A 22,408-nucleotide genomic window follows, 5' to 3' on the forward strand; every position below is an offset into this window, starting at 1 on the left:
TGAGTCTTGGCTTGCACCTAGGGCATGTATCCTGCATCACCCTCAGATATATTATTTACTGAGTGGGGGGAAAAATGCTCAGACCTGGCAGTTTGATGCTAATAGTGTTGCAGAATGATTCTGAAATAAAGCACTGGTTTGGTAATTCAGTGCAAAGTACAGGTAAGAAGTGAGTGATATGCTTTCTTAATATTGAATGCTCACTCCGGTAGATGTCCTAGGTAATAATGATGAAATGTTGTAAATGTCCCCCAGATCAGTGTTGTGCACTTGTTGAATTGTTTATTAGTTTAACTTGCTCTGTAGCAATAGAAAGTTGCCCTGTTTCTGATGGTTTGAATAAGAAGAATTGAGAATTATAGCGGACCCGTACATTTTCTGTCTTGGAACAGCATGCAATTTACTGGTTTGGGTTTTGCATCTTTCCTAGGTTCTATGTCTGGGAAATCTTACATTCCACAATTCGTAAAATGAACAAGCACGTACTGAAGATTCACAAAGAACTGGAGGAGACTAAGGCAAGATTGTCAAAACAGCACAAAAGAGTAATTTGTGTGTTTTTTGTTTTTTTTTTTATATACCTATATTTGACGCTAATCTGCAGGCTGGCACGTTTCAGACTGACATGCAATTGGTTCTTGGAGGGGATGAATAAAAATACTGTTAGGAGGCATGTCTACACATGTTGCCATCTCTAGTGCTAGGACACTAAAGTTGACACATTTTTCGTATCTAGACTACTATTTACAGTGAGATGACTATCAAATATTTTTAGACGCATTGTGTGGACTCTTAAGTCTTAAGTGATAGTAGAAGCTTGTTATTCCTGGATAACAGCAGCTGGTTTCCTGGATTTTGTACTGTAGGGAAAGAAGGTTCTTTCTGTGCCTTCCCTATTTGAATGTTTTATGGCACCAAATACTTCCAATGTCCCTAGCCAGACACTCCAATCTAATTAGTCCTTTTTTAATTCACTTTTGGCTATTTTGGGGCTTCAGGTCTAAAGGAATGATGCCATAAAGTACAGTGAGTGTGGTATCTCCTGTAGCAGCCCCAGAGGGCAGGACCCAAAACAGTTTGGCTGAGTACAATATTTAATCCTGATATCAAATGAAGCCAATTTATAGAAATTATCTTAGTTTCATAGAAAGAAGAGTATTTCCTTGTTGATCTATGGCCTTCCAGTACCTGCACAAAACACTAGGCTACTTCTAAATCTTTGGCCTAGGTTACCATCAGAATTTAGCACAACATGGAACACAGAATCATAGGGTTGGAAGGGATCTCTGGAGATCATCTAGTCCAACCCCTCTGCCAGAGCAGGGTCACCTAGAGCAGGTTGCACAGGAATGCATCCAGGAGGGTTTTGAATGTCTCCAGAGATGGAGACTCCACCACCTCTCTGGGCAGCCTGTTCCAGTGCTCTGCCACCCTCAAAGTAAAGAAGATCCTCCTCATGTTTAGGTGGAACTGCCTATGCTCAAGTTTGTGTGCCCATTACCTCTTGTCCTGTCCCCGGGCACCACTGAAAAGAGCCTGGCCCCATCCTCCTGACACCCACCCTTTAAGTATTTATAAGTGTTGATAAGATCCCCCCCTCAGCTGTCTTTTTTCCAGACTGAAGAGACCCAAATCCCTCAGCCTTTCTTCATGAGAGAGGTGTTCCAGTCCCCTAATCATCTTGGTAGCCCTTTGCTGCACCCTCTCCTGCAGTTCCCTGTCCTTCTTGAACTGGATAGCCCAGAACTGGACACAGTACTCCAGATGCGGCCTCACCAAGGCAGAGTAGAGGGGGAGGATGACCTCCCTCGACCTGCTGGCCACACTCTTCTTGATGCACCCCAGGATGCCATTGGCCTTCTTGTTATCTTCATTTTACTAAAACTAAAAACTAAATTATGTCATGACTTCAGATCAGCAAAACAGGAAAAATTAGTGATACTATTAGAATGTGGATGTGGACTTGTCCTTGAACTTCATTCCTGTACAAACAGGAATGTACTAACACAGAGAGAGGAACCAACATCTACTGAACAACTTATAAATTAGGCAACTCCCAAGTTAATAACAAATACACAGTTTTCTCCTTTCCTTTGTATGTGTATGCATTTCTACTAGCAATAACTTCAGACTTTTCCAAGGATATAGTTTAGTATTGAAAAAGGCATAGTAGACAAGTAAAACTGCATAAATGTGGGTTGCAGTTGGCATATTGATAATATATGTGTACTGTTACAGAAGGAGTTCAATTAACTGTTCTTCTCTCTGAATAGTCTTGTTTAGCATTAGTAGCTTAGCGCTAGTAGCTAAAGTAGTTGAAGCCTTAGGCTGCAAGAGCTGACCGAGAGTAAACGTTTTGATAAAATTAATGCTGCTAACAAAGAACTAGCTGAATTTGTCAGATGCGAGCAGAATGAAGAAGATAAGGACCAAGGAAACAATTCCAAGAGAATGAGGTAACTTCAGAAGGCGGCCATCCCAGCAACAAAGAAAACCAATAAGAAATCAAGAGACCACCAACCAGAATTAAGTGATTGGACTTGGGGATCGGGTGCTGGGTGGTACAGGTATAATTGAGGGGTGCAATCTGGTGTAGGGGTCCCTCTCCAGAGGCACCCAGCTCAAGCTGTAACCTGAGAACTAATAAAAGAGGAATTGGAAACCTTCACTAGAACCTTACATTAATCAGCAGAATCCTAGGGTCGGACCCTGTTACGGTGGATGGCATGCGTAAACCCATAACAATATCAGGGCATATCAACAATATTTAATGAATTATATACATTTATATGTGTAAGTATTACTCCATTGTACCTGTTAGCTTGTACTAGGGCCTTGATCAAGTCTCCAGGAGCCTCTGATACAGACACAGGCAGGCACGAATTCATGATAAAATCAGAGATAAGGAAGATTCCATTGTTACTTTTATCTGTGTTAATCTTATCTGCTTGACAGTGCTCAAAGACCAAAAGGAAGCAAAAACTTGATGGATGTGTTTTCAGAGACTCTCAAAGTAACACATTTCCTTGGAACTTCGCTCTGTCTGCTCAGATGCATTAGGGACAGAGGCTGAAGGCAAAGTAGATGATACAAGTCATGGCATTTAGTCATTCTCAAGGAAGGTAACAATCTTGGTAAGAACTCATTCCTTTCATTCTTTTTATTCTCTTGCCCCAACTAATGTTGAAACACTAGTGACTTTTTTTTTTAAAAAAAAATCTTTTAATTTGTCTGGACAGTCTCCTAAAATTTTGTTAACCAAGAGTGAATGGACTGCAAATCAGTTAAATAACAGGTACTGATCAGTCAGTAGCAACTGTCTACAATAGCATAATGTAATTTATCTGTAGTCTTTACTACAATTTTGGCAGAGTTTTGTGAGTATAAAACCCCAGAAGGATTTCAGGACTAGGGCTTAATTTGGTCCAGCCTCCCTTCTTCTTGGTACGCTGTACTCCTGAAGAGGTTTTTTTTCCCCTTCCTTTTTCTCCTCAGGCTATCCATCAAGAGCAGGGCTCCAACCACTTTTCACACCAAATTGCTTTTAAAAGGGAAATATCTCATGAGAAAATGCTGCACTCTGTACTAGATTCATACCCAAATTTTAAGTGCAGAGGTATAATTTTTATATGGACTTCTATTATACTGTTTTTAAAGCCTCTTCTTTTTTATCCTCTTCTCACTAGTATAGTTTAGTTTTGCAAAATAAACAGCCTATAAAACATTTAACCTTATTTACATGAGCCCTATCATGTATAGCTTCATCTTCATAAATGAAGAATAGAAAAAAAAAAAGGCAATTAAGGTCAGAGACATTATCATCATCTTTGGTATATAGCCAGTGTCGTGGTTTGGGCTGGGCTGGCCACTAAAACAAAGGACAGATGCTCTCTTTTACCTCTCTCCCCTTCAGAGTAGGGAGAGCATCGCCCTTCAGAGGTGAGGAGAGAAGAGAAAATGAGAGAGAGAGACTTATGAGTTGAAAAAAACCTAAACTAATGAAATATTAATAATAAAATAATAAAATGAAAAATATAATAATATTAATAAGAAAATAATGAAATATATACAATATATACAGCCAGCTGAACATGAGCCAGCAGCGTGGCCAAGGCGGCCAACAGCATCCTGGCCTGTATCAGGAATAGCGTGGCGAGCAGGACTGGGGAAGCGACTGTCCCCCTGTACTCAGCACCGCTGAGGCCGCACCTCGAATACTGTGTTCCGTTTTGGGCCTCTCACTACAAGACAGACACGGAGGTGCTGGAGCGTGTCCGGAGAAGGGCAACGGAGCTGGTGAGGGGTCTGGAGCACAAGGCTTATGAGGAGCGGCTGAGGGAACTGGGGTGGCTTAGCCTGGAGTAAAGGAGGCTGAGGGGAGACCTTATCGCTCTCTACAACTACCGGAAAGGAGGTTGTAGCGAGGCGGGGGTTGGTCTCTTCTCCCAAGTAACAGGCGATAGGACGAGAGGAAACGGCCTCGAGTTGCGCCAGGGGAGGTTTAGGACGGATATTAGGAAAAATTTCTTCGCGGAAAGGGTTATCGAACGTTGGACCAGGCTGCCCAGGGAAGTGGTTGAATCACCATCCCTGGAGGTATTTAAAAGATGGGTAGACGCGGCGCTTAGGGACGTGGTTTGGTGGTGGTTTTGGCAGCGTTAGGTTAATGGTTGGACTCGATGATCTTAAAGGTCCCTTCCAACCTAGATGATTCTATGATGACAATCACATCACCAGCAGGCACAGGAAAAGTCCCAGACTGGACTCAGCGACAGACGGGAGTTGAACTCAGGAACTGGATTCAGGAACACACGCATCAGGATCAAAGGCAGACAAAGTCCTCCTTGGACACCGGCCATTGAAGAAAGAGGGTAATCACTTTGATCCCTCAGCTTTTATACTGAGCATGGGGCAGATGGGATGGAATAACCTGTTGGTCAATTTTGGGTCACCTGTCCTGTCCGCTCCTCCCCGCAGGTGCAACCCCTCTACACTCTTCCTCTTCTGACTCTCCAACAGGGCAAATAACAAAGTTAGCTGACCTTGGTTATTATAGCAATAAGTCTAAGCAAGAGCCTCTCAGCATACCATTCCTTGGTATTCACTATAAACATCAAGGCCTTATCTCTGCTAGAAGCCGACACTGTCTGAAAAATATGCCATTAATTTCAGAGTGTGCAGTTAGTTAGAAGAGGCTTAGCTAAGAAGTAAAATTACTGAACAGAAAGTTGGTTCTGTTTTACCTCAAACCAGGACATTGGCACCACCTCTTGTCATTGGCGAGAGCCTGTCCAGAGCTTCACAGCTGGTCCACACATCCATTTCAAACAGCAGTAGATCTGAGCTTCTCGGCACTACCTGACCACATGAGAAAATCCAAGTGCTCAGATCACTCAAATGCTCTTCATGACCAGTAGTAGACAGCTGTGAGGATGGGACACAGGGGATGTAGTCAGAAAAATACCGGTATGAAGGCTGCTTAGGCACCTGAAGGACTGCAATGTGTGGGGAGATGCAGGCTGTGCGGAAACTGCATCCCTAGAAGGGATTCTACAGAGCGCAATGGGCAGCAGCCGCTCATTACTGCTACCTGTGCATCCCCCAGCAGCACTACAGGGAGAAGTGCTGGTCCTTCCCTGGTGTGGGAGAGAAAAGCGAGCTTTTGCAGTCAGGAAATCACATTTACATCCTGGACATTCAAAATTAAATGCAGGGAACAGTGCTGAATTTGGGCAGCTGTAACCCATTCCCAGAGTTTCACAGAATCATAGAATGTATTGGGTTGGAAGGGACCTTTAAAGGTCATCTAAGTCCAACCCCCCTGCAGTAAACAGGGACATCTTTAACTAGATCAGATTGCTCAGAGCCTCATCAAGCCTGGCCTTGAATGTCTCCAGGGATGGGGCCCCCACCACCTCTCTGGGCAACCTGTTCCAGTGCCTCACCACCCCCATTGTAAAGAACTTCCTAATGTCTCATCTAAACCTACCCTGCTCTAGTTTAAAACCATTGCCCCTCATCCTATCACTACATACCCTTGCAAACAGCCCCTCCCCAGCTTTCTTGTAGGCCCCCTTCAGGTACTGGAAGGCCTCTATAAGGTCTCCCCAGAGCCTTCACAGAATCACAGGGTTGGAAGGGACCTCTGGAGATCACCTAGTCCAACCCCCCTGCCAGAGCAGGGTCACCTAGAGCAGGTTGCACAGGAACGCATCCAGGAGGGTTTTCAATGTCTCCAGAGACAGAGACTCCACCACCTCTCTGGGCAGCCTGTTCCAGGGCTCTGCCACCCTCAAAGTAAAGAAGTTCCTCCTCACGTTTAGGTGGAACTTCCTATGCTCAAGTTTGTGCCCATTACCTCTTGTCTTGGTGCCAGGCACCACTGAAAAGAGCCTGTCCCCATCCTCCTGACACCCACCCTTTAAGTATTTATAAGCATTGATAAGATCCCTGCTCAGCCGTCTTTTTTCCAGACTGAAGAGACCCAAATCCCTCAGCCTTTCTTCATAAGAGAGGTGTTCCAGTCCCCTAATCATCTCGGTAGCCCTTTGCTGTACCTTCTCCAGCAGTTCCCTGTCCTTCTTGAACCAGGGAAGGTTGTCCTTCTCCTCTCCAGGCTGAACAACCCCAACTCTCTCAGCCTGTCTTCATAGGACACCCTCCTCTGGACCAGCTCCAACAGGTCCACGTCCTTCTTGTGCTGAGGGCTCCAGAGATGGACACAGTACTCCAGGTGGGGTCTCACAAGAGCAGAATAGAGGGGGAGAATCGCCTCCCTCAACCTGCTGGCCACGCTTCTCCTGATGCAGCCCAGGATGCAATTGGCCTTCTGGGCTGCAAGCACACATGGTCCTTTTCCACAGGGCTGCTCTCTATCACGTCAACTCACGGCCTGTATTGATAATGAGGATTGTCCTGACCCAAGTGCAGGACCTTGCACGTGGCCTTGTTGAACTTCATGAGGTTTGCTTGGGCCCACCTCTCTAGCTCATCCAGGTCCCTCTGGATGACATCCCATCCCTCTGGCCTGTCAACCACACCACTCAGCTTAGTGTCATTGGCAAACTTGCTGAGGGTGCACTTGATCCCACTGTCTGTATCATTGATGAAGATATTAAACAGCACCGGTCCCAGTACGGATCCCTGAGGGACACCACTTGTCACCCCTCTCCATCTGGACACTGAGCCATTGACCACCACCCTCTGGATGCGACCATCCAGCCAGTTCCTTATCCACCGAACAGTCCACCCATCAAATCCATATCTCTCCAACTTAGAGAGAAGGATGTTGGGGGGGCCATGTTAAAGGCCTTGCAGAAGTCCAGATAGACGATATCCGTTGCTCTCCCCTTGTCCACTGATGGAGTCACTTCATTGTAGAAAGCCACCAGGTTGGTCAGGCAGGACTTGCCCCTGATGAAGCCATGCTGGCTGTCTTGAATCATCTCCCTGTCCTCCATGTGCCTTGGCATAGCTTCTAGGAGGATTTGTTCCATGGTCTTCCCAGGCACAGAGGTGAGGCTGACAGGTCGGTAATTCCCAGGGTCCTCCTTTCTACCCTTTTTAAAAATGGGTGCGATGTTTCCCTTTTTCCAGTCACCAGGTTTAAGGCTTTATTTTGGAGATGTGACAAAGAGAAATTAATTGAATGGAAGTGAGGAAAAAAAAAAAAAAATCCCAAACAAGCCGATATTGTTTAAATAATACACTCTATTTTATTTTGTCTTAAAATAGTTTAACCTTTATGCTACACACTTTTTTCAAAAAACAGAAGGTCTCATCTTGCACCAAAAATATATATATTTTTATATATATATATAACACTCTTTTAATTTTTTTTTCTCCAAAGACCATTAAATACTAGACAGAAAATGAGAACTAAATAATGAGTGTCGAGAAGGATCAAATTTTTTAACTAGAGTCGCACATTTTAAACATTTATATTCTAAGCAATGATTTGTCTTCACTACAGAAGATTCCAAGTTCACACTCCAGCAATTCAGGAATTGCTAAACCATGAAGGGCTTGAGCCAATGCACACTGAAGTTGATGGAAAGCCCTGCATCAACTCCAATGGGTTCTGGATCAGGCCCCAAGTGCATTGGTTCTTAGCCATACAACGGCTAACATTTCTCTTTCCTGCTGAGAAGAGCAAAACCATCCAGGCACCTTTTGCTCTCTTAAAAAAAAAAAAAAAAAAAAAAAAGCCCCCAAAAAACCAACCCAAAAACCCCACAAACAACTCCCCGCCCAAACAAACAAAGATCTCCCCAAAATCCCCCAATACCAAAAAAATCCAAAAAACAACCCCCTCCTCCCCAAAAAATACCTCCCAAAACTCCAACAAAACAAAACCCAACAAAACACAAAACCCACAAAACCAAAAAAAAAAAAACCCCCAAAAAACAACCCAAAAAACCAAAACACAAACACTTCCTAGCTATCCAGTGATTGTGGTTTTCAGATCACTGAGAGAAAATATGTAGTGTTTTAAATAAAAGAAAAGAAAACCTGCATCAGACTACAATACATGAATTGTTTAAACAAACACAGTGCACAATTGGAGGAAGTTTGGTTAGGACACAGTCGTTTTTATATATACATGGAAGTCACATCATATACAAACTGAAAAACAAGAGAGTTAGTATGCATTTTTCATGGAAGGACTACAAATGGGTCCCTGCAGCTTTCTTCAAAACTGATCTTTAAAAGACTATGAAAAAGCAGACACACTAAATCACTGTTACAAAGTTACTTTTACAGCATGTGTGCTAACCCACTAAAACAATGGCTGAGTTGTGTGATTAAAATACGAGGAGAAAAGATCAACAGCCACTACTGATATAGTGCCCCAAATAGGACAGGGCTTTTCCCTACTGCAACGCGTACAGGCTCCGTCCACATGCCGCTCCCTCCCGCCCACCCCCAGAGAAAGAAATCGGTCACTAGAAGCACCACATACATTTTTCTGGCCATGCAATACACTTATGTTCAATGTTTTAAAAAGCTTGAAATTGGAATATCAATCCCTTACCTAGTTGTTCTGTAAAGTGCAGTCATAACCATTCTGCTTATTAGAGGAAAAGCTGTTTGTTACTAACTATACCACCACTGTTGGGTTTTTTTTTTTCCTTTGAGTTACGTGACAACATCGGTAATTTTTTTTTTTTAATATTTTTTTGCCCACAGATAAAATTATTGGAAGCCAAATAAATTTAGAAACCAGCCAACACAAAAAGAAAATAGAACTTCCCATGTCCTGACTACCCACTGTTCAGCCTTAAATGCCAAAAAAATCTGATAAGAGCTGTACAAAATTCCCACTAGAAATATTTTGAATAGAAAGGAATATTTTAATTGCACAATAGACATTTAAAGTTAATATAATCTTGTTAAAGTCTAATCTTTGGTTTTTGCCTTGAGAAAGGCTCAATATGACAGATGAGGGGCAGGAATTTCCATATACACTATAGAAACTACAGCCTGCTAAAGTAAATAGATCCACTGATTTTGGTAAATATTCTGGTAGAAAGTGTTTCTTGGATCATACCCTAAAAATAATTGCAAAACTAGGATGAGACATGACCTAAAGCCAGGAAAATGGTGCACATGTAGTTTAAAAAAAAAAAAAATAAAAAAAAAAATCACAGTCCTAAGCCCTGATCCTGCAACATCTTTTAGGACAGAGTTTTAAGCACTTGAATGGCCTCACGAGTTTCAGCGAACCATCCGAGCTGAATGCTATGCAGCTGCTAAAGTGCCATGCAAGGGTTTTTTTTTTTTTTTTTTTTTTTTTTTTTTTTTTTTGAGATGGTCAATGAAGCAAATAAGCAACAGTAGAAATGAGGATTAGGAGCAAAATTTTTCTTTTTTCTCCTTCTCCAGGCAAGACTCGGATATAGGTAAAAAAGTTCAGCTATATTTAAAAAGGAGAGGGATGCTGGGCCTTTTAATTACTTTTTCTTGTGCTTTTGTAATAATCAGCTGCGAGTAAGTCACTACTATTACTATTTTAAACTGTAACAAGCTGTGGGAAATGATCAGTGAAACACAGTAGTAAAGTAGACACAAGACTCAGCACTGAAAAGAGTGTAAACTATAAATTATATTGAAAATAAAAATCCTTTAATTAAAAGCTGTTCAGTGCATATGTTATGGGCCATTTGTATTAAAGACGGTACCTCCTGCTGGTAACGTAACCAAATCAGCCCAATTTTCAGAAGCATTGAATACCCTCAGTTCCACCGAAATCAGTGAGGACACAGCATTTCTCAAAATCACTGATGCTCACACAGCAAAACACTAACTTCTACTAACAAACTCAATACACCGATAAATTAAAAATGGTCTGAAGTTGGAGGTGGGAAAGGGCAGGAGGACATAAATCTGCACACTTCAGATTAACACACACACAAGTTAGTAACTGTAGATGTGTTTTAAAAATTTGGAGCCATTGGCTTTTAAATCTGGGAGGAATACTCCTTTGAGAAGGCAAAACCATTTTTAAATTATATTGAAATTGTACTACATTTTTATGGAAATGAAAAACTTGATGAGTTTGAATTTCGTAATGCCAGGAACAGGGCTTCTGAAGCTGAAGCCTTAACAACGAACTTCTGTGACACAAAGGGGAGAAGGGGTGGGGACAGAAACACAGTGACACTGTGTTACAGTAGATATTTGCGTCTGGTATCCTCATCCAAAGTGAGGTCTACTACTTCTGGGGGTGAAGACCAATTCTGCTGGGGAGTCACAGCTGTCCATGATTGCATTTGCTGAGCGTTAATGTACTGTGAGCCTGAGCCATGCTTCCAGGAAGACACACTCTGAATCACACCTCCCCTGGGATGCATACACCTGTAGCAAGGCAAAAAACCCACAAAGGATTAAAGCTACTATTGAATTCAGGCACAAGATTCTTAGCTGCAGTGGTTTATCACTTGGGTATCTTGTTAACATGTCCCTCTCCAAAATGTCCTCATGGATTTTCCATTTGTAGAGGCCATGACATCTTAAATACCCAGTAAACAAAGCTGAGACTAAAATGCGGGGGTGGTGGTAGGGGTGAAATTATTTTTAAGAAATGAATTCTGACAGTGGGTGTAAAGTGATATTCCTTACAAAAATATGTGCATGGATCCCAAGGATCTCAAAGGAGTCTGCCCCATCACATGTAGTACCATGCGTTATTCGGAAGCATAGTTTCCTGCTAGCGGTTTTACCCACTGGACTTTTAAAAAGAGAAAAATTTTAAGTGAGGCTTGATGAGACAAAGAGAAAAGCTATCTTTCTATATGAAATCAAAACCATGTTAAAATAAGGACATAACGATACTTTAATTACAATAATTACAAGAGACAGCTTGTAATTACGTTATTACAGCCATTACACTTGGTTTTTCTGTGGTCGTCTTAATTAAAAATTACAAACATGCTGGGAAATACTCATTGATAACAGTACAGCCCCACTTCAGCAAAACATTTAAGCTTTCAGTGATTATAGTCAATGAGACCAAATCATGTATTTAAAGATAAGCACACACTCAAGTGCCTTGCTGAAGTGAGGTATCTACTTATCTGCACAGTTTTTTTACCTATTATATTCATAATAGATACATGACAATTGAAGTACAAGCTAATAATAATTAGAAAAAAAAAACAGACAGACTAATTTTGTTATATGATGAAGTGATGACAGGAATTTACTGGAGTCTTTAACATGATCACTCCATTCCCAGCTGTAAATCTTAAACAAGTGCTAGTAAAACTTTATACCTAGTGCTCCAAAAGATGTTTTGCTCTTGTAAGCACTGGTGGTCCTGGCTGCATACTTAAGCAGGAGACGTTTGGCTGCTGGGATAACCTTTTCCTGTTTCTTTCTGAAGGTAGTGCAATTTGCTTTCTCCAGAACTACTTAGGTTATGCTCATCTCTCTTGTCTCTGGTTAGAGATAGGGTTTCATGAAACAGAATGAAAAATCTCACTCTCCAAGCTCTAACTTCTCTGAATATAAATGTCTCATTTCCTTCTCAGATATGCTATTTAGTTTTGGATGTGATGTTCAGAATGACTTTTTTTATTTTTCAGTCTTAAAAATACATACTTAAAGTACTTATTTACAAAGAATTAGTAATAAGAGAGTGGAACTCTAACAAATGTAAGGGATTTTTTTAAAAAAAACACCTTTCTTTTAAGAAGAAATATTTTTAAGCATAACTGTAAAGAAAAGATTGTAACCAAAGCAAACTAAATACGATGTTTGGTCTCAGGGATTATGGTCCATCGTTCTGATATAGAACAGTCCCCAATGCTTAGGCAAAGCTAATGCTAACTTTTCTCCCTGAAGATGACAAAAAGCAAAGCTGTAAATTATCTCATATAAATGACACCTTGCAAAAATAGAAGTGTTTATTGTCAAACAAATCACAAGCAGACAATAGCAAAATGTTCAATCAAACATTAGCTTAGGGAGCATGCTTTCCAATCTGTAGCTAAGGGAAGATACCAAGTAAAGGCAACCAAAAAAGGAGGGGGGGGAACCAACTAGGAAAAAACAGAGGAAGACTGTTTTATACACATGCATGATAAAAAAAATAAAATCTATTAGACAAAAATTAAACAAAGTGAAAAACATGGCATCTACTTAGGACACCAAGTCAAGTAATATTCCAATGATGAGCAACACCACCAATTCACTAGCAACCTGGAAAACTACAGATGATGGACAAATTCTAGGGTTTCATGACTCATGCCAGTTCAACAACAACATGGAATATGCAGCACAATAAAAAACAGTGTGAGCAAAAGAACTGAATCCAAACACCATAACCAAACTAAGCATGCAAAAAAATAAAAAAAAACTAAACCTTTTCCAAATAACAACCCTGTCGGTAGCCCATCAATAATTCATAACTGCAAGCCTAGACCTGCAAGAGAAATAAAACTCTCAATAGGATTTGAACAACTGTGAGTATTCAACGGAGCCAGTAAGAACTAGTCTTTGGGAGATGGTTACACAAACAAAGGAAAGCATAAAAGTGTGCTTTGTGTCTGTCTGCTGAATTTATTTTGGTCCATATCTACTAAAACCGATTTTAAACAGCAACTCTGCATTTACTTAACATTTCCATTCTTGTACATGGTAAATATACAAGGCAAGCAGCATCAAAAGCTTTTGAACAGGGGACCTCAAGCAGAAGAGTTGTGTGTACATAGTGCTAGACAGATTTACACGAACTAGTAGGGGAGGACAAGTCCACACTACTTATCATTAGGACAAAGATCCTCCAAGCCCTGGGTCTGCTGGATAAACAGCCAGGAGAGCTACTTACTAAGGAATTAGTATCTTCCAAAAGAGTTAGCCATGCAAGGACTTTCACTATTCTAAAAGCGAAGACTAAATCTCTCTTCCTTTAGCACCTTAACATTTCCTTTTTCCCATCCAACCACACTGGACTGTGCACACACTATCTGTACAGTTCCCAGCCTGGGAAACTGAGTCCTGCACACCTTCCTTCTTCCTCAAGGAAGATGCGGTGAAGGGACAACAAGGAACAGCTCTTGTTCCTTGTCCCTCACATCCCTTTTCTGCCTCCAAGCATCCTCCAGGCAGCAGACTAGTTTTAAAAAGAGCTTGTCTGTATACAGTTTTAACTTGGTTTTATTCCAGCAAATTAACCCTCCGCACTATATGAAAATGCCAGTCTTGTTCAACTGCTTTGTAATACCTTAAGCCACGGAAAGATCATAGACTAAAGATGAAAAGTAACATCAAAAAAATGCCTGTCAAGAATAACAGCTGAAGCACAGCTGGATAGCTTCCTATCTGAGCTTGAGAGAAACCTCTGGCTTCCTTACCTTCATCTTCTTTGGGGGTTTGAACTATCTTGAAATAAAACCAAGATTCATAAGGATCCAATTTTTAATCTAAAGGGGCTGTCTTATGACATTAGCCATTGAAAAGTTGATAGTATTTTTACTACTACTGATTAATTAAACAAACTGGAAGCTGATTAAATGCTTAAAGTGAATATTTTGAAAGGAAACAAGAACCCACATAAGTATTTTTGTTTATGTATTTGCATATTCACACTACACCCTTAAAATATGAATTCCTAACAATGGTTCCTGATGTATATAAATTTGGTATCTCAATATTTGGTATTTTAATACTACATATGTTTAGCCTGTTAATGTTTGACATCGAATCACAAGCTTAATCTGATTATCAAGTTGATAATGTTCTAAAGAAAAACACATTCTGATATCGCTGTGACCAGTAGACTAGAAAAAGCAAGTGCAATGTTTGCTACCAGCCATGGATGGGTAACTACAGAAGTGGGAGTCAGCAGGCTTTTTTCTCTATTAATTTTGGCAATACAGATATTCTGATAAGATGAAATAAATATTAGAGCAAGAAAAAGGAATTAATACCTGGCATGTTCCTGAACTCCAACAATCTCTACTTCGCTATCAGAAGAGGCGATATTAATTTCTTCATTGATCTGTGCATTAACAGGAGAGGTTTTGTCGCTTGCAAGGAAGCCTGGATCCAAATGACCTACAGATGGGCAAAATGCAAGTACAGACAATGTTTAACAGCTTACACAACTCAGAAATCAGCTGGAAAAGGCATTTCCCAAGCTAACAAAACAAGACAAACATTGAGATCAGAAAATCTTATTAAATCAATTTATCCAACTTTCAGTTCATCACCTGATACGAGATGATCACTGGATTTATCCAGTCTCAATAATTGATGGTGTTATCACACAAATGTGAACAAAGCTCGACTATTGCATCAAAAACACTTGATGTAATTAGGCTTTCCAACTGTCATTTTACAAAAATGCTAAGAGACTGTGCCTAAACCTCTTTGAAATAAAGAAACAAGACAATCTATTGTCAGTAAATCAAACTCAATACTGTGGTTGATACTGTGGCAAACAAAGCCTATAGGCTGGACAGAAACATCACACACACCAAGGAAAATGAATTTATTTTCTTTTTTTAAAAAAATAGGGGAAGCTGGTCAATGAAAAAAAACCCAACAAACCCATCATTTTCTGGTCACACTGCTTTACACATCTGCTCTAACATTATTTACTTGAAAAAAAAAAAATCTGTTTTTCATAAGTTCCATATACAGCAGTGTTATTTTTTTTATTACAGTTCCTCAGTTCATCGGTCAGTCAAACAAGTCCTCTCTAAATACTCACAACAAGGGTGGCAGGTTTTGCCTTTTCTGCAAAGAAGGTCCTTCACCACAATTAGTGAAGCTGTGTTGTGACATATTAAATAATATTTGTATGGAAAACTCAAAACAGCCAAAATAATGATTTGTTTTACAGAAAATAAATTATTAAAAAAAAATAAATAAAAAAATTCAATAAAAAAGGATAACTTCTACTTTTTTTTTTTCACCTAAAAAAAAAAAAAAAAGATTACTTCTACTGTCTCTAGCAGTAACCTGGTGGATGCTGGGCAGCCCTGAAGCAGATGAGACTACCTACTTCTCAGAAACCACTCACTCAGCTGTATTACAGAGGGGAAGAATCATTTGTCAAATAGGAAGTCTGAGATTAGATGAATATATTACGTATATCTAGTTTGAATGGACAACTCTTCAAAGATGAGAGGAGGATGCAATAATGATCCACCAAATTTCAAAGGCATGTGAACATGCAGAACTGATTATACCCCCAGGTAGATCAAGAGGACACAGAGAGAAGAAATTAAACTTAAAACAAGTGCCAGGGAAACCTTCTAATGACTGCTTAAAGTACTCTGAAAAGATGCAAGCAAATAGAGGGGCAGAGACCATACTGGATGTTCAGTTTTTGGAAAGCGAAGACCCTTGGTGCAACATCTGATCAGGGTTAGCCAGGGAAGGAAACCTGCGTGCTACCATGTACCCAAAGGAGGAGTTTCCACCTCAAAAAACAAAGATTTGTCAGTTGAACTTAAACCAAATCAATAGCCCTGGCACACTTTTCCTAACATTACAGTTCAGCTGAACATTTCTTGGCAAATATCACTGACTGACAGAAAGTCCCAAAATGGGTCACGAATATTTGTTTAATAGAAGCGGCTGGGCACACCATGTAACATGAAATGGAAGTGCTCAGAGGCTTTGATACATGTGCTGGTGATGCAAACCGGGAGCTTTCTGTGATCACCACCCCGGTGATTGACATCGCCCCGCTCCTGAATGTCACTGCTGCTACAGCACAGGCAGCAGCAGAGTAACACAGTCACGGATTCATGCAAACTGGTATGGATATCAACCTGCCTTAATATGTTGTATTAATGATGTAGTTTATAAATATATACATATTTCTATCCATATAAATATACAAATATAGATAATGACACCAAGCTGCGTGGAGGGGTCGACACACTAGAGGAAGGGATGCCATCCAGAGGGACCTGGACAGGCTTGAGAAGGTGGGCCTGTACGAACCTGATGAAGTTCAACCAGGCCAAGTGCAAGGTCCTGCATGTGGGTCGGGGCAATCCCATGCACAAATACAGGCTGGGCAGAGAATGGCTTGAGAGCAGCCCTGAGGAGAAGGACTTGGGGGTATTGGTGGACGAGAAGCTCAACATGAGCCGGCAATGTCCACTCACAGCCCAGAAAGCCAACCGCATCCTGGGCTGCATCAAAAGCAGAGTGGCTGGAAGGTCGAGGGAAGTGATTCTGCCCCTCTACTCCGCTCTGGTGAGACCCCACCTGGAGTACTACATCCAGTTCTGGGGTCCCCAGTACAAGAAGGACACGGACCTGTTGGAGGGGGTCCAGCAGAGGGCCATGAAGATGATCAGAGGGCTGGAGTACCTCTCCTATGAGGACAGGCTGAGAGAGTTGGGGTTGTTCAGCCTGGAGAAGAGAAGGCTCCAGGGAGACCTTATAGCAGCTTTCCAGTATCTGAAGGGCACCTACAAGAAAGCTGGAGAGGGACTTTTTACAAAGGCATGTAGCAATAGGATGAGGGGTAATGGCTTCAAACTGGAAGAGGGTAGATTTAGATTAAGTATCAGGAAGAAATTTTTCACTATGAGGGTGGTGAGGCACTGGAACAGGCTGCCCAGGGAAGTTGTGGATGCCCCATCCCTGGAGGTGTTCAAGACCAGGCTGGATGGGGCTTTGAGCAACATGGTCTAGTGGGAGGTGTCCCTGCCCATGGCAGGGGGGTTGGAACTAGATGATCTTTAAGGTCCCTTCCAACCTAAACCATTCTATGATTCTATATTTTTACTGGGACTCCATCTTGTATTTCTCAGCATCAGTGTTTCTCCTTGATTCATAGAATCATAGAATTTTTTTGGTTGGAAGGGACCTTTAAGATCATTGAGTCCAACCATTAACATAATGCTGCCATTATGGTAGTATATGCAATTATGGTAGTATATTACCATAGCTTTAAGTTTAGACAACAAAAAGGTAATTAGCAGTAAGAAAGCATGATTAGCAGAGTAAATATTGCAACAGTAGATGAGTAAATCAGGATTATAGCATACAGATAGATTTACAGCCTCTGGCCATACTAATTTCATGCCTAATGACATGCCTACGCTGTTAATTTCTTTGCATGAACATTAGGATGATGCCCAAAGGAGATGTTTTATTTGCCCTACAACATCAGGGCTTGCAAAACAGCCCCAAATATTTGCCCATGCAAAAAGATGTGATAGTGTGTCCTAATAAGATTTTTCACTTAGATAAAAGCTTGTGTTGTTATTTTCCCATGGGAACGCATCATTTAATGTCTGTTAAACTAGATACTGGCTGAAGATTAAATTTGGGAACAAGATATAAGATTTGAAAACTCTGCTTTCCAAATGCACAATCCTAGACATGGTAAGAAAAGGCCAGTGCTGACAAATGTGCAGTCAGAGGCGTACGGAGGCTACAGGGCTCTGAGGCAAGGTGCACGCAGGAAGAAAGAGATTCATCCTTGCAGACATTGAAATGGCCATAGCACCAGGAGCAAATTTGTCTGGACACGTTCCCATAGGGTCAGGGAGGAAGAAGTTTCTTGAAGTTTTTTAGTTTTCTTTTACCTGGTAACCTCTTCCTTGCAAGTCCCCTTGGATATAGGTGGAGGAAGGAAGACAAATTTCTACCTGCATCACAGCATTGTACTCGTAAGCAGAACATGGAAGAAAGCTTGGTAAGAAACATTACTTTTTATTTCCTTACACTCCTTTGAAGTACCAATCCATTAGTGCTATATAATAAAGTTAATTTCAGCTGTTCTAATCATTTAATAAATCACTTTATAAAGGAGTGGGCTTGTTAGGGGTCAAATAGCTAACTATCAGTCAGCTGCTATCCTGAGAGTTTGGAAAACACCAGCTAGCTTCAAAAAAGCTGGAACAACATCCAGCCACAGACCACAGTGAAAATAATGCAACAAAGATTTGCACAGTCAACTTGTCCACTATATAACAGTGGAACATTTCTTCCAAAATCTGCCACATACTTGTATATCTTTAAGCCTTCTAAACATTGAGAAGCAGCTCAGAGCTACCAGGACACTTCCAATGTAGGTGCCCTTTTGCAGGCTTACGTTTGGAAAACACAGCATGAAACAGAAATCTGCTTGTGCTCCACCACTGCAGGCAAGGCTCCTTATCTTATGCAGCTAAAAGTCTTAACATGGGTATTAAAAAAAATGAGTGGAAAGGAAGGCAATACGTTGGCATACAAGGGTACAGGATGAAGTCGATAGGAAATATTCCGTTAGCTCTCTGCATCCAAAACACAGTCGCATTTCACACTGTTGTTTAACTCTTTTGTTAGTGAAGAGTTGCAAGCACTTGGTGAAGCTGAACAATTTTTAATGAGCTGCATTCTTCCACAGTATTCCTGCTCTTGCTTTATTGAAGGAAATTTCTTTGCCGTCTCTTGATGCTAAACCCACTTACCAGCACCTTTTCACCCTTCATCTTTATCTGCTTCTGCTCTGTCCAATTTTCTAAGGTACGTTAGAAATGCAGATGGAATATGGGAATAATTAATGCTTGTATTTTAAAGAAATAAAGAAACAAACAAAACAGACATACACAAATTATTACAATACTTAAAATGAGATTATGATTGGTTTACTAGCTGGTGGCATGGGTCATCATAATCAACCATTCAGTAACAAGCTTAGCTCACTCTCATTTAAAAAAAAATATCAACACCAAAACCCCAGACCTAAGTTCCAAGAAGTAATTAGAGAGAAAAGGAGGAGAAAAAATAATTAAGAAAATTAGTGTCAGAAATACATTGCAGTTGTATTTTGGAATAAATGTCAGACCTTTTTAATAAGCACCTGTACTGTTTTATTGCAAAATCCACACAGGGAGCTTTTAAAGCTGTATAAACTACAAAAATACTGAAAGCAAGAAAGGGAGATGCTGGAACAAATGTCAGAGGAAGAGAATTTAAAACAAACCTGTATCAGCACTCAGTTCATCTAACACCCCTCTGGTTCTCCAGGTAGATCCTGAGTCTTGATTTCCTAAAGAATTACTGCGCTCTTGAACTACTGCGGCTGCCAACAGACTGTCCACATTTACCACTTCTGGGTCTGAGTTTGTGTCCGATATATCATAACGAGCTACAACTGAAGTTCCATCTGCAGGAGAGAAAAGCAATGCGTATTAGAAGTCAGCATACTATGAAAGACACCTTCAGAAGTACAAATATTATACTTGAGTTAATGAACACTGTCTGAGATTACAGAGATATTTTAACCTTTGCATACACAGAAAACACAAATGTAAAAAAACCACATTTATCAATGTATCAGTTACTGGTGTATTATCTTTTACGTTAACACATAAACATCTCCATATCTGACAACTCTACATTTACAATGTTAAAAGGATAAAACCTTCAGTTTAAAATAAAAAGTAATAAGTTTCAGGACATTAAATTTGGCAAGACAAGATATTTAACTAGAAAATTTAAAAAAACTCAAGTGACAGCTTACATTGCTTAAATAAAACTAACTTTCTGATATAACTGATCCAGTAATAATAAATTTAACGTTAGGCAACTTTCCTTACATAACATTTACCTGTCAAGGACAGGAGAATTTTTCAAAATGGCAACGTTTTTTGCTGTTGTTTTTTTAAGATCGAGAATAACAAGAAACAAAACTATAATGTACAGTGATAAATATGCTTTTAATTCAATATGATTACCATATGCATCTTTGGCCACCAAAGTGAATGGGGAAAGAGGGAGAGAAAATTGCTTACGTGATTCTGAAATCTATTCTTGAGGAATAACAAAAAACTATTTTTTGTCTATTTAGTTAGGATGGACTATTTTCTTTGTGAGGAATGAAAATCATTTATAATTGGAAAACATGCTACAAACAGAAGAGGCTCAGAAAAAAGTCAAATTCAAGACAAGGACTAACGTGGAAGCAAAGAAAGAATGGATAAATACTGTAATTCCGAAAGGATGCACGTTTTAACTCAAATGCCTCATCTCAGCTTATAGCTTATCGACTCAGAGTGGATGAAAGCAGTTGGAGTTCCTACTCCCCAAATGGCAGAATCAAAACTTACTTTGGGCCAAGACTTCATCCACAAAAACAAGTATGAAATAGAAAAACTGGTTGGGCTAAAGCTAAGCTGCAGTTCTTTAACTCCAAGGAAATTCTGGCAGCTGAGTGTCTGCAGGACTTTTTTGTTATGGGTATAATATAGAGAGGGTATAATTTCTATGGGATAATATAAAATAATCATAAACTAATAATGTGTTTAGGAAGATAGGACCTTCAGAATTACAAAATGACTAAAGAAATCTTTAGAAGTCACAAAGAATAAAATGAAAACACTTTTCAGGAAAGATTGGCTTCTTTTAGGAGTGTTAAGTGGCTGTTAAAGACAGAAAGAACACAATGAACTAAAAGTTTCAAATTTAGTTCTCTGAAAAGCTGTATCTACTGAGGTTTTTTAGGGTGCTTTTTTTTTTTTAACTTGGTCCCTGAAACATAATTCAACCCACTGTTTTAAGAAATGCCTATTTTGTGATTAGCAACACGCTTCATTAAAGAGTGACCATATTGCTTAAGTCATACTAAAGATCAGTTTTGCAACAAGGTATGAAGAAATTCACAAAATATTTCCGATCAGACCTGCCTCCAAAACAACAATTTCATAAAACAATGTTACATTACAAACTGAAAACAGACACAACAAAAATAAATGGGTAGTTAAATGCCAAAGTATTAAAGACCAAACTGTTCGCAACATGAAATACTAATGATTATGACTGGAAAAGAAGTCCTGATAATTAACTGAAAGGAAATCTTTGTCTTTTTAAAAGGCAATTACAAAGTAATGGAATAGAGTTCAAAATTAAGCTGGCTGATGTTCAGTTAATTATTTGTGAAAGCCGGTGATCAAATTACATGCAGAAGCTACAACTGGACTGAATCATGAGAGGCATGTTTTCTTTCAGTCTTATCATCAGAGTTCAGCGTGAATGTATATAATGTGATCTATAAAAATAAACAGTTGAGTGCAGAAGATACGAGGGTCAAGTACAATATTGACTATTTGACCATTTTTTCAATATGTTATCTAAAATTTCAGGAACTATGTACTATTCCTTCAGGTCTTTGCTTCTCTCGCTTCTTACTAAGGTCTCCAAAAGGAGAAGCGAAATTTGATTTTAGATAGACGTGTCTACACAAGTAAAATTATATTTGGACAAAAGGTACCAATAGTCTCAAGTCAAAATTGTACCACTCCTACATGTATAATCATGCAAAAACGTATAATAAATATATATACATGCAGAGTGATATTCTCAACACCTACCCATAGAAATAACTTGTATGAAAGTCTTCATCAGTAGGAAATACAAGCATAAACTTGTTATCTGTAGCTCCACTCTTGTATCTTCCACACTTCCAAACAGCACACCTTATAACTTAGCTTAAATTTAGTATACATCAAACAGACAAAAATATTTTCAATATAATTTACATACTGTAATTATATTTGTCAGTGTAATAGCCACCAATTTAACAATCTGGAAAAAACAAGCTGCCTATTTACAAAGCAATTACAGCAGAGATTTATTTTTTGCTTTTCTCAGACTTGCCTTTCAGAATCAGATTTGGAAATGAAAGGCCCCTGACACCAGGGTGTCCGAAATCTCCAGAGGACTATCCTGATTAAAATAATTTCAAAATTAAAAGCCTAATTTCGGTGGGCTGAATTGCCCTCTGGAGTCATCGGTGTCTTTGCAATGAGGAGACATGGAGCCATATTTAGGTGTGAACATCATCCTAAGCTTTGAAACATACAGAACAGGTACAATAATAATAGCAATAATAATTACAGAACTTTAGTCTTACAAAAAGCTTTCCATTAGTTGATCTCAAAGAGCTCTG

The 22,408-nt window shown here is 39.8% G+C and overlaps 2 protein-coding genes across 5 annotated transcripts in view; one reads left to right on the top strand and one right to left on the bottom strand.

Annotated features, from left to right (window-relative positions):
• LOC141735503 (nuclear cap-binding protein subunit 1-like) overlaps nt 1–2,882 on the top strand; it is a 28,559-nt gene extending 25,677 nt beyond the window's left edge. Inside the window, exon 10 of the mRNA XM_074568392.1 lies at nt 431–2,882. Coding sequence (XP_074424493.1) covers nt 431–698 — 268 coding nt within the window. The 3' untranslated portion in view covers nt 699–2,882. The remainder of the gene's footprint in view (nt 1–430) is intronic.
• Nucleotides 2,883–7,692: 4,810 nt separating this feature from the next.
• Nucleotides 7,693–22,408, bottom strand: part of LOC141735505 (protein ARK2N-like) — a 48,883-nt gene continuing 34,167 nt past the window's right edge. For 2 of the 4 annotated variants that reach the window (XM_074568399.1, XM_074568400.1), the window contains 3 exons: nt 19,445–19,627; nt 14,433–14,559; nt 7,693–10,857 (listed from right to left, as the gene is read on the bottom strand). In XM_074568399.1, the coding sequence (XP_074424500.1) occupies nt 10,668–10,857; nt 14,433–14,559; nt 19,445–19,627 (500 nt within the window). In that variant the 3' untranslated portion in view covers nt 7,693–10,667. Of the gene's footprint in view, nt 10,858–12,385; nt 12,926–14,432; nt 14,560–19,444; nt 19,628–22,408 lie in introns of those variants that run through there. The other 2 variants (XM_074568403.1, XM_074568401.1) reach the window with 2 other exon arrangements.

The sequence above is a fragment of the Larus michahellis genome, chromosome W (assembly GCF_964199755.1).
Source record: "Larus michahellis chromosome W, bLarMic1.1, whole genome shotgun sequence".
Classification (NCBI taxonomy): domain Eukaryota; kingdom Metazoa; phylum Chordata; class Aves; order Charadriiformes; family Laridae; genus Larus; species Larus michahellis.